At 43.8% G+C, this 17,066-nt stretch overlaps 1 protein-coding gene across 2 annotated transcripts in view; it reads left to right on the forward strand.

The window, feature by feature from the left end:
• ABCA2 (ATP binding cassette subfamily A member 2) overlaps positions 1–17,066 on the forward strand; it is a 226,346-nt gene that overhangs the window by 183,591 nt on the left and 25,689 nt on the right. For both annotated transcript variants that reach the window (XM_073599942.1, XM_073599941.1), the window contains 11 exons: positions 3,258–3,464; positions 3,593–3,695; positions 8,075–8,400; positions 8,787–9,003; positions 9,139–9,244; positions 10,014–10,125; positions 10,648–10,708; positions 10,791–10,965; positions 11,079–11,194; positions 11,989–12,136; positions 17,022–17,066. The exon at positions 17,022–17,066 is cut by the window's right edge and continues 79 nt beyond it. In XM_073599942.1, coding sequence (XP_073456043.1) covers positions 3,258–3,464; positions 3,593–3,695; positions 8,075–8,400; positions 8,787–9,003; positions 9,139–9,244; positions 10,014–10,125; positions 10,648–10,708; positions 10,791–10,965; positions 11,079–11,194; positions 11,989–12,136; positions 17,022–17,066 — 1,616 coding nt within the window. The remainder of the gene's footprint in view (positions 1–3,257; positions 3,465–3,592; positions 3,696–8,074; positions 8,401–8,786; positions 9,004–9,138; positions 9,245–10,013; positions 10,126–10,647; positions 10,709–10,790; positions 10,966–11,078; positions 11,195–11,988; positions 12,137–17,021) is intronic.

Below are 17,066 nucleotides of genomic sequence, written 5' to 3' on the forward strand. Positions count from 1 at the left end.
CACTTGCATTGGTGTACATCGCCACTCTGATATCACTCTGGTGATAGGTTGCCTCATCCCTACACCTGTCTTAAAGTGATACTAAATTCTTTTTTTTTTTTTTGTTTCAAAATAACAAACATGTTATACTTACCTGCCCTGTGTAGTGGTTTTGCACAGAGCAGCTTAGATCCTCCTCTTCTCAGGTCCCTCTTTAGCGCTTCTGGCCCTTCCCTCCTGTTGAGTGCCCCCACAGCAAGCAGCTTGCAATGGGGGCACCCGAGCCGCAGCTCCGTGTGTCCATTCAGACACAGAACTGCGGCCCGGCCCCCTCTCTCTCCTCATTGGGTCACTGGCCTTGATTGACAGCAGTGGGAGCCAATGGCGTCTCAACCAATGGGGAGGGAGAGTCTCTCATGCAACATCACTGGATCAAGATGGGTCTCAGGTAGGTATTAGGGCGGCTGAAGGGGGCTGCTGCACACAGAAGACTTTTTATCTTAATGTATAGAATGCATTAAGATAAAAAAACCTTCTGCCTGTACAACCACTTTAACCCTTTGAAAGACATCAGCAGGGCATTTGTGGCATAGCCCCATTGAACTGAATGGGTTGCATAAAACTGCAGCCTTACCGCCTATTTTTACTGCCCTCAGGTCAAACAAGGACTATTTTCATATACACAAAGAAGATGACTGTGCAATCCCATTAACTGAAAGAGCACTATGAAAATCTGTAGTAAAGTCCATAACAGTTATAGGCCCATGATTAAACACCCAAGATGCAAATAAGTCTTCCTGTCACTGTACTGATAAAAGTGGAAATCAAAAACACCTAGGTGTGTATTTATTATAACTGGAGAGTGCAAAATGTGGTGCAGCTCTGCATAGAAATCAATCTGCTTTCAATTTTTTTTGTCAAAGCTTAACTGCTTGCCGACCAGCCGCCGCAGTTACACTATGGCAGGTTGGCATGGCTGCGCAAATCGCCATAGCTATACGTCCGCTCTTTAAGACACTATTGCAGGCGCGCGCAGCGTGCCCCTGGTGCCGATGCGCGTGCCTGGCGGGCGCGATGTCTGCCAGGCACCCGCGATGGCTCCTGACAGAGCGAGAACGGGGATCTGTGTGTGTAAACAGGCGAGTAGAGACAGATCGTGTGTTCCTACTAAGTAGGAACAAGGATAGGTCTCCTCCCCCAGTCAGTCACATCCCCCCACAGTTAGAAACACACCTAGGGAACACACTTAACCCCTTGATCGCCCTCTAGTGTTAACCCATTCCCTACTAGTGACATTTATACAGTAATCAGGGTATTTTTAGCTCTGAACCCGGTATAAATGTCAAAGGTCCCAAAAAAGTGTCAAGTGTTCGATCTGTCCGCCGCAATGTCGCAGTCCCGATAAAAAATCAGATCGCCACCATTACTAGTAAAAAAAAAAGAAAAATAATAAAAATGACATAAATCTATCAACTGTTTTGTAGACACTATAACTTTCGCACAAACCAATCAATATATGCTTATTGCGATTTTTTTTTTTTTTTTCTTAACCAAAAATATGTAGAAGAATACATATCGGACTAAACTGATGAAGAAATTGTTTTTTTTTTAACATTTTTTTTTGGGGGGTATTTATTATAGCAAAAAGTACAAAATATTGTTTTGTTTTTTCTTTCAAAATTGACGCATTTTTTTTGTTTATAGTGCAAAAAAAAACAGCAGAGGTGATCAAATACCACCAAAAGAAAGCTCTATTTGTGTTGAAAAAAGGACATCAATTTTGTTTGGGTACAAAGTTGCACAACTGCGCAATTGTCAGTTAAAGCGATGCAGTGCTGTATTGCAAAAAATGAAGTGGTTAATTGAACAAGCTGCAGTTAGAAGCTGATTGGCTACCATGCATAGTTGCACCAGATTTTGCACTCTCCAGTTTTAGTAAATCAGCCCCCCAGTGACTAATCCCATAGGAGAGCAGCTCACCGTCACAATCGACTTCCAAGAGTAATGGAAGGTCTGAAAGTGCTTTTGTATAATCCACTCTGGGCTGCCTTCCTCCTATAGGACTTCCTCAGATGAAACTTATACATGTAATGTGGGTTCCACGTGATGACATCGGCTTGGGTGCTTTTGAGCTATGGGTGCCAAAATGTGAGTTTGTAGCATCTTGTGGGATTTTTGAGATGCTCACACTACTTCTGCCTACGTGATTGCAACCCTTTAGTTTGTAATAAAGAATTTATAAGTGGTACTTCACTATTGTTAGCCTCTTTTTCCATGCATATTGGATTTCCATCTTGAGGTGTCCATCTGTGATCCAGATTCATATAGAAGGATGACAGTCTAGAACAGATTATACAAAAGCACTTTCAGACCTTCCATGGTCGATTGTGATGGTGAGATGGTCTCCTATAGGAGTAGTCACTAGGTGTTTTTAATTTCTACTTTATTAGCACAACAGTGGCAGGAAGATTTTCATTTGCATCTTGGGTGTTTATTCATGGACTTTACATGTCTCATCTGCAATAAGAAACGTGCCAGATTGCCGTTTTTGAAAGCGGGACTTTAGTTCCGCTTTAATAAGTGGTTAGGGTCCGGGTTTTACTCTGTTGCAGTTTGGCTTTAGAGCTGTGGTCTCCAAACTGCGGGCCGGGTGCCAAATGAGGCCCTTTGCTTGCCTGTATCGGGCCCTAGGGGCACTGTTCCTCTCACTGAAACGAGACACCATTTCTCCAACTGACACCCACTATGGGGCACCATTCTTCCTACTGACCCCAATGATGGGGTGCTATTCTTCCTACTGATACCAATTATGAGGCACTATTCTATCCTACTGAAACCAATAATGGGCTACTTTTTCCTCCACTACCAGCCGTGGGGTACTATTCTCACTGACCCCAACGATGGGGTACTATTCCTCCCACTGACACCGACATCTGGCCACCCTAAAGTCCGAAGGACAGTAAACTGGCCCTTTTTTTAAAAAGTTTGGAGACCCCTGCTTTAGAAAAAGAAAAGGAAAGCATGTATTATTTATGCTGTAACATTGTAATAAATCTGTTGCATAATCTGCCTTGCTGCTCCTGTTTAGCATTGCCTTGTTGTTTGACAGAATCGATAAATGTCCCCCAACGTATCCCTGAAATGAAGTAGCTTAGCCCCTAAATCTCAAGCAAAATAAATGACCAAGCCATTTTCTACCCATCTTACTGTAGGCAGATCAATGATTTTTAAATAAATAAGATGGTCAACTTGGGAAATCTGTTGTGTTTGGCTTTCAGATCCTGAGGAAGAGGAACAAATTTCTGATGGACAGGGAAGCTACAAGCTAGAAGGCTCCTGGCTAAAATTACGCCAGTTTCATGGGCTGATTGTGAAGCGTTTCCACTGCGCCAAGAGGAACACCAAAGCTCTATTCTCGCAGATCCTTCTCCCAGCATTCTTTGTGTGTGTTGCAATGACCGTGGCTCTGTCTGTTCCTGAGATTGGTACGTAGACCTGGATGTTTGCCAATTTAGATTTCAGATTTCTATTGTTCCCTACAGTCCTGATTGTGTTTATATGGATGTCGACTGAATATTGCTTACATACTGCTCAACCTGTTTTTTTTTCTTAGGTGACCTCCCCCCTCTGATCCTCTCCCCATCTCAGTATCACAACTATACTCAGCCTAAGGGGAATTTTGTACCATATGCCAATGAGGAGCAGCCAGAATACAGGTGATGTTCTCAGGCCGGATTATAGGCTGAAACCTGTCCTTATACAGGTCACATGCTTATTTATGTTTATGATGCTTTTTTTTTACGTCCACCGATTTTAGACATATATCCTAGCAAGATGGACCTCAATGTAAACTTGTGTGCTTTTTCTGTTAAAAAAAAGAAAGAAAAACATGTATGGTTTGTGGAACTGCTACTGTTGATTTGTTTTTAAAGGTGCAAGCTCTGAAGCTGCCCTAATGATGTTGGGCTCTCTAGTGTTTTACTGACCTGGAAAAAAATCTGAAAATAATTTGCAGCTCCTAAAAACAATTCAGCAATGTCCGTGACCACATTTTTTTCATTACAGGTCCTATTTAATAGATGAGGACGTAGATCTATCATAATTTGCACTGTTATTGTACCTGTACACCAGTTGGCGTTAGGGTGACCACATGTCCCGGATTGCCCGGGACAGTCCTGCATTTGGGAGGTCTGTCCTGGGTCCAGGGCACCTTCATTTTGTGACAATACAGTGTCCTGGAATTGCCCCCTGGGCCGATCTGATGCCCCCATACAAATGCAGCCACATTGTCGCTGTCATTCACTGCCCTGGTGTACTCCTGGCCAAGACCCGCTTTACTGTATTATATTTACCACCGGCCACTGCCTGCCCAAACTGATTGCTAGCCATGGCCCGCCTGGCGTCTAGCAACCAGTGGCGTCATGACAAGGAGGAGAGCGGGGCCCCAGTATTCAGAGCAGAGGAGGATTTAACTTCCTCCTCCACGCCTAGTAGTTAGCTCCGCCCACCACCTCCCTGTATCCTCTCAGCAGTCATGATCTTTCATCTGCATCCATGCTGCTGGAGAAGACGGTCGGGACTCGGCAGAAAAGGAGAGGACACTGACAGATGCCATGATACCCTCGGAGGGATGGGAGGGAGGGCACATCCTTGGATATTGGGACAGTGTTCATGCTGGAACTAGTAGCCCTTCACTTTTGGGGGGGTGTGACTACAGGTCCCAGCATGAACCCCTCAGAGCTGATGATGTGACACCCCCCTCCCGACCCCTCAACTAGTGAAGAACTACAGATCCCAGCATGAACCTGTGAAATCTATGGGGTCACACTCTTAGATCTTAGGGGTTCATGCTAGGACTTGTAGTCCCTCAAGTTTTCAGGAAGTCACATCCTTAGATATCAGGGGTTCATGCTGGAACTTGTCGTCCTTCACTTTTTGGACCCACCAAAAGTGAAGGACTACAGGTCCCAGCATGAACCCCTCAGAGCTGAAGATGTGACACCCCCCGGCCCCAGCGTGGGAGGAGTCACATTGACAGCCCACGGCAGGAGGCGCAATCACCTTCCTTGGGCTCCAGTGTGTCAGACTGGTGGCAGACTGCGGGTGGCACTGGCAAGTTACAAAGCATCTGGCGGCAGGCTATGGGTGGCAAGGGACACTGCGACAAGTAGCACTGCATCTGGTGGCAGGCTATGGGTGGTAAGTGACATGGCTTCGGGTGGCAAGTGACACAATACATCTGGTGACAGGCTATGGGTGGCAAGTGACACGGCTTCAGGTGGCAAGTGTCACACTGCATCTGATGGCAGGTTATGGGTGGCAAGTGACACGGCTTTGGGTGGCAAGTGGCACACTGCATCTGATGGCAGGCTATGGGTGGCAAGTGACACGGCTTCAGGTGGCAAGTGGCACACTGCATCTGATGGCAGGTTATGGGTGGCAAGTGACACGGCTTTGGGTGGCAAGTGGCACACTGCATCTGATGGCAGGCTATGGGTGGCAAGTGACACGGCTTTGGGTGGCAAGTGGCACACTGCATCTGGTGGCAGGCTATGGGTGGCAAGTGGCACACTGCATCTGGTAGCAGGCTATGGGTGGAAAGTGGTGCACTACATTTGGTGACAGGCTATGGGTAAAAAGTGGCACACTGCATCTGGCGGCAAGTGACATGCTGCATCTGGCGGCAGGCAATGGTGGCACGCTGTATCTGGTGGCAGACAGTGGTGTCAAGTGACAAGCTCAGGGTTCCCACTGATTCTGCATTATGGTGAGTTGAACTATTTCATTATATATTACAATGTAGTAATGTAGAAATAATAATGTAGTATAGAAATAATGCGTACCAATCATCCTGACACCACATAAAGCATGGTGTTGGGATGATTTAAGTGCTAACACCAGCCTCTCCGACAAATCGCCCCACCGTCAAATTCCCCATCAGCCCTGAGACTACATCCCCCTCCCCCCCTGTATTTTTTTGGGAAGGGGGGTGGTGGTGTCCTTGAATGGCAGTTTGGAAATGTGGTCACCCTAGACTTGGAGTGCATGCATGTTTATCTATTTCAGCATTTCTGAAAACAACAAGTATGTAATCCTGTATGTTTTGCCAGAGCATTCATAAGCGAGCACTGTAATTTCAATATCGTTTTAAAGTGAACATTGCCCGTTCAAAGCAAACAAATATGTGCTCTCAACTGTCATCTTCCTTTCTTTCACTCCCCCACCTTGCCATTCTGTTGCAAGAGCAAAGAAAGACAGATCTAGTTTTATTTCTCTTCAGAGCTTACACAGACCTGACTGTTCACCTCCATGTAATGGCGTTGGATCATTCACTAAGCATTAGCGCTATCACATATAGAAAAGAAATGAGTCACATGCTCCTCCATACCCAGAAGTTCCAGGTATTTATTTTGCTCCTTGTAGCTCAGATGGAGTAGTGAAGAAAAGGTATGTGTTGCTGGGGGAGCTAGCTGGTTACTTTAACCTGCATGGACAAAGCACATTTCCCTTAAAGCGTTTGTTAACCCAATAAAAAAAAAATTAAAGATCCTGTTCTCTTAAAGCATGTTATACAGCACAGTGCTTGTGCTGTGTCATTTGGACCCCTGTATCACCTGAAATACCTGGCTGATCCTGCCTAGCTATGCCCTCCTCTCTGCAAACAGACCACGATAATCATGGCTGCTGAGCCCCTGACATTGTGGTCTGTTTGCGTAATTCCGTAAGCCGCAGCCTGCTATCTGTCTCCTGTGTCCTTCTCCCTTCTCCCCCTTCCTCCCCCTCCCCTCTGTCTGTCTCTGTTGTACCAGTGAGCATCCCCACCCCGCTCTCATTTCACATATTACATGCTGCCATCCTCTCTTCTGCATTATACTAATTGTGCCTGTGTAATGTAAAAAAAACTGCAGGATTGTACCTGTATGAGCTCCGCTCCAGCTCTGTATCTCCGCTCTCTCCCCCTCCTCCCCAGCTGAGGTCAGCGGGAGGGCTCGGCCCCGCCCACTGCAGCTGTGAGTCGGGAAGACAAGGCAGGAGAGAAATCAGCTGATCACCGGGAGCGGAGCTCATACAGGTACAATCCTGCTGTTTTTTTACAGAACACAGGCACAGGGACAATTTGTATAATGCTGCAGAGAGGGTGGCAGCATGTAACAAAAGTGGGTTAACAACCACTTTAAGGCTACCTGGCGTAGTTGATTTTAGCGCCATGTGATATGTGGCTTCAGGGTCAACTGTGATGACCCCCAAACTGTTAATCTTGACCCTACCAGCAGGAATCTCAGATAGTGTTAATAAAGATAAAGGCTCCGGCTCTAGGTCATCAGGCAAATATACGGAGCTACTCTTTCATAACAATGATTCCTTTACCACCTGAGGAGGTCACAGCTTTTTGCAGGTGTCTGGGATAGGTAAAAGTGGTCACCTCAGAATGAGCATACAGCAGTGCAGTCAGGATTCTGGATTGATCCTATTCTTGTTAATAATGATAACCTTATTAAACTAAGCTGCAAGTTGTTGTCTTAAAAAATATATATGTTGAGCCAAACTGGTTTTGTGCTTTGCCTCAATCATACAGTACATCCCCAACATGTGTTGTCCTCCAGCTGATGATCACCATGTTAAGCAGGCTATAGACAGTGCAGATTTCTTTTCCTGCAACCTGTGGTTCGCACGATTCCCCCATCAACACAGACAGTGCTGACAGGAGAATCCCTCCTGCCGAGACATTGTTTGCTTCCAGCGGAGGGGTGGGGGAAGCCAACCCCACCGGAAGAAGACAGTGATTATTGCTAGCGGCTATAGCAGCCGCTAGCGATAATCATAAGTTAATCCGGCAGGCTGGTTCTACCCAAGTTGACCGATCGATATATCAACTTAGTACATTCAGCCTGCCCACACATGGTTTGAATCTTGGCCAGCTTCTGGTGAACTGGCCAAGATTCAGACCGTCTATGGCTGGCCATAATGGCATGTGCTTAGCGGTTTCAGCAGAATTAAAAACAATATACTGTTTTCTTGGCAGGACAAAGTTCTTGAATGTTGGTTGCCCTTTGCTCCCTTCTTAATTGTCTACTATTGCCTACTGCCCTTCTAGACTGAAGCTGTCCCCTGATGCCAGTCCACAGATGCTGGTAAACACCTTCTACCTGCCCTCTGGTATTGGTGCCACCTGTGTGCTGAAGACAGCCTTTAATAGCACCTTGGACCAGCTTGTGCAATCGCTCAATATGAACAGCAATGAGTCCAAAATGCTGGCAGCACAGTACTTTGACGCCATGTGTGTGGATTCCTTTACGCAAGGGCTTCCACTTTCTAATTTTGTGCCACCACCTCCTTCACCAGCCCCATCTGACTACCCAATGGATGACGATTCAGCCCACCTGTGGAATGCCACCACCTACTCACCACCCTCCGTGCCAGGTAAGAGGTCCAGCACAAGAGATACAGCTCACTGGTTCGAAGTTATATATTGCCATCAATGACCCAGTTACACTATTCATTAGCCTAGTTACACTTATAGAATGATTACTCTCTGCCTCAACTTCAACAGTGAGGTCTCACTGCCATAATTCCCAACTCCATTCTTGTCCACTTGAGAGCTTTGGGTGTTCCTTTCTAGCTTGTTCTCTTACATTTTCTATAATATAAAATACAGTATATAAAACCTTTCACGATGGTCACAGCAGTAGTCCCCAAGGGGTTAAGGGGGAGGGGATGATGAGATTTTTTGTGTGTTTTTTTTTTTTTTTGTAAAGTTGGTAAAATGTTAAAGGCTGATAAAAAAAAGTCGCTTTTTTCTCTTCCAGTGGAAGCCATAACCACTACCCCTTCTCTTCCTCGTCGCATCCATGAACCAGTCCGCTGCACATGTTCCATGCAGGGGACGGGCTTCTCCTGCCCCAGTGGGGTTGGAGGTCACCCTCCCCAAATGAAGGTGGTGACTGGAGACATCATGGTGGACATCACTGGACGGAATGTGAGTGAATATCTGCTATACACGTCCGACCGCTTCAGACTACACAGGTGAGTCACATGGCAAGTCGACTGTGTTATCAGGCTGGGATGCTGGAATGTCAGTTGAGGACAACACTTCAACGTAAGTGAGGATCCAGCACTTTTCCCAGTCGCTTAGTAAAAGAATTCATGTTTTAAACCTAGGTATGGGGCACTAACATTAGGAAATGTGCAAAAAGCCATCCCAGCATCCTTTGAGGCGAAGGCTCCACCCATGTTGCGGAAGATTGCTGTCAGACGTACAGCCCAGGTCAGTGTAGCCAACTTACTTCAACTTAACCCTTTCATGATCAGATGTCATTATGCCTAGATGCCCAGAACAAATTTAGCAGTACATGTTAGTTTTTTTAAAAATGATTATTTATAATAATATTATTATTATTATTATACAATGATGGATATGCAAATGTTTAATTGAGCACATTTTTACAGTTAGTTTTAAAGAAATAAAAACTTTTTAATTCAGATTTTTAACTAGCTGTTTGTAATGGTTCATTTTTATGTTAATCGCATGTTTTAAAACCATGCTGATTTGTTTGCTATCTTTAGCAGCTGTCAGTAACCGTGCGGTCTTAAGACTGGGAACACACATATAGTTACATAGTAGGTGAGGTTGAAAAAAGACACAAGTCCATCAAGTCCAACACAGCTGCACACTCCTGATTCTATAATAGAACATAGATAAACCTCTACAGATTGCAATTGGAGATTGCTTTAAACAGAACTTCAGTCAAAATGTCGGAATTTCTGTCTGGCTTTGTTTTCGGTCTGCGTCTCCATTGGGGGGAGATATCCCTCACTTCATGTCCCTACCAAAAGTACTTGTAAAGTTCTAGGCTATACCGTTTCCCACCATCAGTATAAAGACAGTCATGTGATATAAGTTTATTTACACATTGTAACAATATTCAAAGCCATAAATATCAGTTTTAGGTGGACTCCCCTTTAAATGTCAGGGTAGAACTACAGACTCCCCGTATGTCTGATCTATCAGTTCTGATCATGTTATTCTTTTTCAGGCATTTTATAACAACAAAGGATATCACAGTATGCCCACATACCTCAACGCACTGAATAATGCCATCTTGAGAGCAAATTTACCTGCTTCCCGTGGAAATCCAGCTGCTTATGGTGAGAAGCTGTTTTATAATGCTTTCAAGCCTAAAGCATTTCTAAAGTGCAAAGATTTTGTTTTTGATATATATGTAATAGGTAAAACAACCCCTGTAAGGTTTTTTGTTGTCTGTATCCCAATGGCGAGCTAGTTTCTTCCGTTCCTGTCCAGGAAGCAAGAGGAAATCTCTTCAAAGTGAAGAAAATCCCTTCCAAGACAGTTGTCACCTCAACAAGTGTACCATTGGAATATTTCCCTTCAATATCTGTTGTGATGACCACTCAAAATTGTGGAATTTCCCTCACTTTCAGTCCTGGTGACAGTGGTCATCATAAACGTTAGAGAGCGTGAATCTCCCCGCTGGAGGTACAGACTGCAATAAAACCTCACCACCACTATAAAAAAAAAAATTGTTTTATATTCCCTTTAAAAGACAGGTATTTCTCTTGGGTCACAGGCATGCAATTACTTTTGCTCTCCTATGACCCAGAATCAGCTGATAGCAGGCCCAGTTTAAGTACTGTCTTCTCTTCATTCAGGCATAACAGTCACAAACCACCCAATGAACAAGACCAGTGCCAGCCTGTCTCTGGACTACCTGTACGTACTGCTGTACCATATGTATTGCACTAGCCTTGTTTCCATCCTTCACCCTCTTGACCTCAATACTATCTTTCTTCAGGTTGCAAGGTACTGATGTGGTGATTGCCATATTCATAATCGTTGCAATGTCCTTTGTTCCGGCAAGTTTTGTGGTGTTCCTTGTAGCGGAGAAATCAACCAAGGCCAAGCACCTCCAGTTTGTCAGCGGCTGCAATCCCGTTATTTACTGGTTGGCCAACTACATCTGGGACATGGTGAGATGACTTGTTTTAAGGACTGTGTGAGACGTTCATCACTCCAGTTGGTGAGATATGATGTTGGGATGACTCCATGATATGGTTTCTAGCTATGCGCTTTCTTCTTTCAGCTGAATTACCTGGTCCCGGCGACTTGCTGCATTATTATTCTCTTTGTGTTCGACTTGCCTGCGTACACGTCTCCAACTAACTTCCCGGCCGTCCTCTCCCTTTTTCTTCTGTATGGGTAAGTCAGAGCGGAATCCCCTTATCACAAAATATTATATTGTAGAGGTTCGCTTAAGTCAGGTATTTTAATATAAGACATAAGGCAATGTCGTTTTCAAAGAGACTGTATGAGCAGAGCATAGAATTTAATAAAGTACAGCAAAGTGTTATCTCTTTGCTTAAAGTTGAACATGTGCTGTGCTCTTGCCATGGAGCAGCTTAGGGTACTATCTGCTGTCTTGTAATTGTGAACATTTTTTAAATTTAAACTGACTCCAATTTAATTGATCTGCACTTGTACTTGTTCCAATTCTTTGTTTAGATGTCGCTGGAGGGCTCCATTTAAAAGATAAGTCTGCCATAATGTGCTAGTATGCAGTGCATACTAGTGCATTACGCCATTAATCCGCAAGGGGTGCAGTTAATTTTTTTTTAACTTAAATTTACTACCGTGTTAATGTGTTTGAATTGTTAGTGAGTCTTTGGACTCCTCTCAACATCCCTTGTGGCTATAGCCTTCTTACAAATTTAGCCTCAAATGCCTGTAGGTGACCAGAAGAGGAGTGCAAGATAAAGGAACTTGTAGGAGTAAATTTCAAGGCTTGGTTCTGTCACCTCTAACCCTGCTGCCCTAGACACTGAGCCATGAGTGGCATTATAATAAAAATAGCCCTGTCAATAGGTAACCTTATGGAGGATTGCTTAATTATATACCCATCTCCTGGAAAAAAAAATATTTAAATTTTATGTTGCCATTTGTGTCCTAAATACAGTGATAAATATGTTTTTCTTATGTTATATTGTTCCCTATAGTTGGTCAATCACTCCTATCATGTACCCGGCCTCCTTCTGGTTTGAGGTGCCCAGCACAGCCTACGTTTTCCTCATCGTCATCAATCTTTTCATTGGTATCACCGCCACAGTGGCCACCTTCCTGCTTCAGCTATTCGAACATGACAAGGTAAGTGACCCACGGTGAGCCTGAGGTATTAGGTTAGTGCTAAGCTGCTTGTCTACCTTACAATCACTTTGTACACTCTCTTTTTTAATAAGACATACCACGTTTACATTGGATGGGTGCTCAATCCTCCCTAAAACACACACATGCACTCTGTGTGATTACTAGATGACTATATATTGCAAATGCACAAAATAAACCGTTATTTAATAGGTTGCTCCAACCAAAACTGATATTAGGTCTGGATAGATATCAATACCCATCTGGTATTGAAATTACAGTAAAATTTATGCACTTGACTTTCCATTTCTGCCGACTTGCTTCAAATACTGCAAGCATCCACTGGTGTTTTTCTCACTGCATGGAAAATAGGGCAATATGCTACTGTAGTGACAAAGATCTACAAGAAAGCAGTGGGTGACTCAGTTTATCCATATATTAAATACCAGTTTAGAGCAATGACGGCTAGTGCTCTATTTTTGGGGGGCACAAACAAACCACCTGACCCCCATGTTCGTTCGGTCAGTTTGTTCAAACCTGGCCTCCCTGGCCAACTAGACTGCTTGGCCAATCGCTTCCTGATTGGCCGGGAGGAGAAGCAGGCAGACAATAGCGAATATTCGCTATTGTCACACATCTGGGTGGGCTCAGGGCACAGTGGTCTGCCAATTAGAGCTTCAGGTTCTAATAATGTGCTTGAAAAAAAAAAAACCATTGAAATCCATGCGTCCGGCACCCTGCATGTAGATTAGGGGTCGGGCGCATGGATTAGGGAGGCGGCGCCCCTAATGAAGCAGCTGCCACTGGTTTTGTTAGTGCTCTCCTTCTATATGAGAGTGTCAAAAGTCATAAGTTCAACAATATAAGGTGATGATGGTGTGCTTTGCAGGTTAAAATATAGTTTTACAGCTGTTTGTTTCTGTCTGTGAAGCAATATTACTTGTGAACTGAACATTCAATGGAAGAACAGATAACAGGGTGCCAGGGAAGTTTGTGGAATTTAGACATCACATGGTATGTGGTGTCACAACTGGAATTGTCCTCATACTGTACCTGTTTGCCACAATTGGTTTTGCAGATTTAAACCACACCTACCTTCAAAGGACATGAAATAATTTAGTACACTTCCTGCCATTCTAAGTGTTACTGATGATGTTTGAACAGTCAGCCTTCAGTGAAAAGACAAGCCTGTTAATGCAGGGTAATAACCTTAATTCTAAAAAAAAGTTGGGATGCTGTGTAAAATCTACTTAAACACATAATGCAATGATTTGCAAATTCCATAAACCCATATTCTATTGACAATAGGGAATAGAAAACAGATCAAATGTTTAAACTGAGAGAGTACCATTTGAAGAAAAAAAATAAGGTACTTTTGAAATTGATGGCGGCAGCAGGTCTCAAAGTTGGGACACTCTGTAACCATCTGGGAACTGAGGAGACCAGTTGCTGGAGTTTTGGGAGAGGAATGTTGTCCCATTCTTACCTGATATAGAAATCTAACTGCTCAATTGTCCTCGGTCTTCTTTGTCGTATTTTTCATTTCAAGATGCGCCACATATTTCAATTGGTGACTCTATGAAGCCATGCTGTCGTTATAGATGCAGTATGCAGTTTAGCATTGTCCTGCTGAAAAATGCCTTACCTGAAAAAGACGTCTGGATGGGTGCATATGCTGCTCTAAAACTTGGCTAGATCTTTCAGAATTAATGGTGTCTTTCCAGATGTGTAAGCTGCCCATTCCATGGGCAATAATACACCACCTTAGTATCAGAGATGCAGGCTTTTGAACTGAGTGCTGATAAGAAGCTGGAAGGTCCCTCTCCTCTTTAGTCTGGAGGACACAGCGCCCATGGTTGCCAAAAAGGTCAATCTTTGATTCGTCTGACCACAGCACAGTTTTCCACTTTGCGCAGACCATTTTTAAATGAGCATTGGTCCGGAGAAGATGGTGGCATTTCTGGATCATGTTTAAATATGGCTTGTTCTTTGCATTATAAAGCTTTAACTTGCATTTTTGAATGGCACAACAATCTGTGTTCACAGACCATAATTTTTTTAAGTATTCCTGAGCCCATGCAATGATGTCCATTACAGAATCATGCCTGTTTTTAATGCATTGCTGTTTGAGGGCTCGAAGATCATAGGCATCCAATATTACATTTAGATTGGCAATTGCGCAGTCATGCAACACTGTACACAAATGACATTTTATATTAGGGTTGCACCGATACTGTTTTATTTACTGGCGAGTACTGATACGTTCAGTCAAGTAATTGCCGACACCCAGTACCGATACCTTTTGTGGTTCGATATGAGCCCATCCAAAATGAAAAATACAAAGAATTGCATGTGATTTGAATAAGAATGTGGTGTGATTCAAGTCTGATTCGCATCTGTTTTCCCGAACTGCTTCTGTGTGAACCCAGGCTGAAGTCACTATGACAAGCGGTGGCGGCTGGTGGGCTTTTCTTCTGGGGGGTGGCAAAAAAACAGCACTATCCCCCCCCCCACACGGTGCGGCACTGATGCCAGGCACATGGATAGGGGGGGCGACACCCACAATGCACGGGCCGCCACCGATGACAAGCCTGAGTTCACACAGGAGTGGTGGGGGAAACCGCATGTGATTCGGACAGGAATCGCACTGCATTCCTGTTCAAATCACATGTCATTCTTTGCAGTGCGATTTGAGCCCATTCATTTTGTTTAGTCTCAATTTCTCACCACAAAGGTATTGGCACCCATATCAGTGCAACCCTAATTCATATAATTTTTTTACACACCCCCTCCCCGAATATTTTTTACTTTGTGTTATAAAACATATCCAATATAATCAAATTTCTTTATAAATTTAGGCCAAAATGCATTCTATTACATGTCGCAAGTGCTTGCAGTGATCGTGGTTGATCCTGCTAACACTGCATTTTTGAAGACCTTATAATGTTGGGAACACTAGTATAGTTATGATCGTGATCAAGACACTAAACCATACAGGCATGATACTAGTACTGGCGGTGACCAGCAACTTAGTGTGACTGTGATAGTGTGGCAGGCAATCTGTCGGTAACTGACACTGGCTGGGAGGGACACTAACTGATACTGATGTCGCTAGTGACATTAATACGGTGATCAGTGATAATACCGTACACTGTACAAATGACACTGGCTGGGTGAGAGGAATGATCAGGAGGGCAAGCATGGGGTTAACTTTATGCCTAACAAGGGTATGTGTGCTGCTTTTACTTACAGATCATCTGGCTGGAGTCTCTCCTTGCTTTCAGTTCCAAACGATAATTGAAAGTAGAGAGAAACCCAGACAGATCTGGGTGTTGTGCCAACAAACAGATCTCTGTGCTGTGTCACAGCTGATCAGCAGGTATACAGCCAAATTGGCTGAAAACTGCTGACAAACTCGTGCTGTGTCCTTTCACAGCATAGGTCAGCAGGGGGTGTGCGCATGTGCCTCTCTAAACCCGGAAGTACACCACAACATACAGGTACACGGCGGTGCCTGGGGCTGCCAGCTATAAATGTACTGTTGGCGGGCGGAAAGAGATTAAAAATGGTACATTTTCTCAGTTTAAACATTTGATACGGTTTCTGTTGAGAATAAAATATGGGTTTATGAGGTTTGCAAATCATTGCATTCGGTTTTTATGTAGATTTACACAGCATCCCAAATTTTTTGAAATTGGGGTTGTAAGGTGGCTTTCAAATATTTGCTTTCTACTTTTTTCAGATAGGTGGATATGAAAATAGTAGGATTTTATATATTTTCCTAATGCAGCCATCAGGTAGAACTTTAGATTTCTTTTCACATATCCTATTTTATACTGTTGTCTGTAAACACCTGAGTAGCTCATCATTTATACACATAGGTGAATGTGTCAGAGCAGTGATTCCTCGCCTTTCTTCCATACAACCCTATCTCAGGTGTTTGTGAAAAACAGCATATGTGAAAGCAGACAGCTGTTGCTGTGTTTACTCTCTTGGCTCTAATTTTCAGTAAGTGCAAGGGCCTGCGTAAAGCCGGTTATACATGGATCAAAATTCGTCCGGTTTAGTAGGAACTGGCTGAATTTCGATTACTGTATGGGCAGGCTGGTTGTACACAAGTTGATCTATCAATTAACTTGCGTACAACCTGCCTATCGGGTTTTTCCAGAATAATCAGCGCTGCCGGCTGCAGCCGGCAACACTAATCATTGTATTCTGGCGGTGGGCAAGGTTCCCAGCTGTCAGAATATTATAGCACAGCGGTAGGGTTTCCTCCATCTCTCTCAAATGTGTGGATGGGAAATCAAGGCATGTTCTTTTATTCAACCTGCTGGTTGGACTGCCCAAGGCTTATAATTGATCCAGTCTTCTGTGGGGTCCTCTTGAATTCTACGCACAAGCTGTACATGGAACCAACCTGCTTGCATTTAAATAAAGCTCTGTCTGCACCAGCACCAATTTGTTTCTTTAACATTGAGATGCTGGAGCTACCTCTAAACCTTGACAGGTGGGGCTTGGCACCAGGAAGGGTGGCGCTTTGTATTGACTTTGGAAGGTCCTGTCTTTAGCCTGCGCCCAGAATCCAAAGGGTTTTGCAGTGATTTGAGGACTAGCACAGTTATTTGCGGTCACCACACTATCTGTATACATATAATCTGGATAATAATGTTAAACCTCAACCAACATCTATTATTTGGGACTGCGGCATAGTTTTTTTTTTTTTATATATATATGGGTGGGCAACCCTTTTAAATAGATTTGATTTTGCATTTCTCTAAATGTTTCCACATTCAAGTTACCAAGGTTTTTCTATTTTCCTGCAGTTATTTAAAAAAGCATCAATGTACCAATGAAATGATCTCACACTTTTTTTCTTTCCATTGGTCAGGACTTGAAACTGGTGAACAGTTACCTCAAGAGCTGTTTCCTTATC

The sequence above is a fragment of the Aquarana catesbeiana genome, linkage group LG09, assembly GCF_042186555.1.
Source record: "Aquarana catesbeiana isolate 2022-GZ linkage group LG09, ASM4218655v1, whole genome shotgun sequence".
Lineage (NCBI taxonomy): Eukaryota > Metazoa > Chordata > Amphibia > Anura > Ranidae > Aquarana > Aquarana catesbeiana.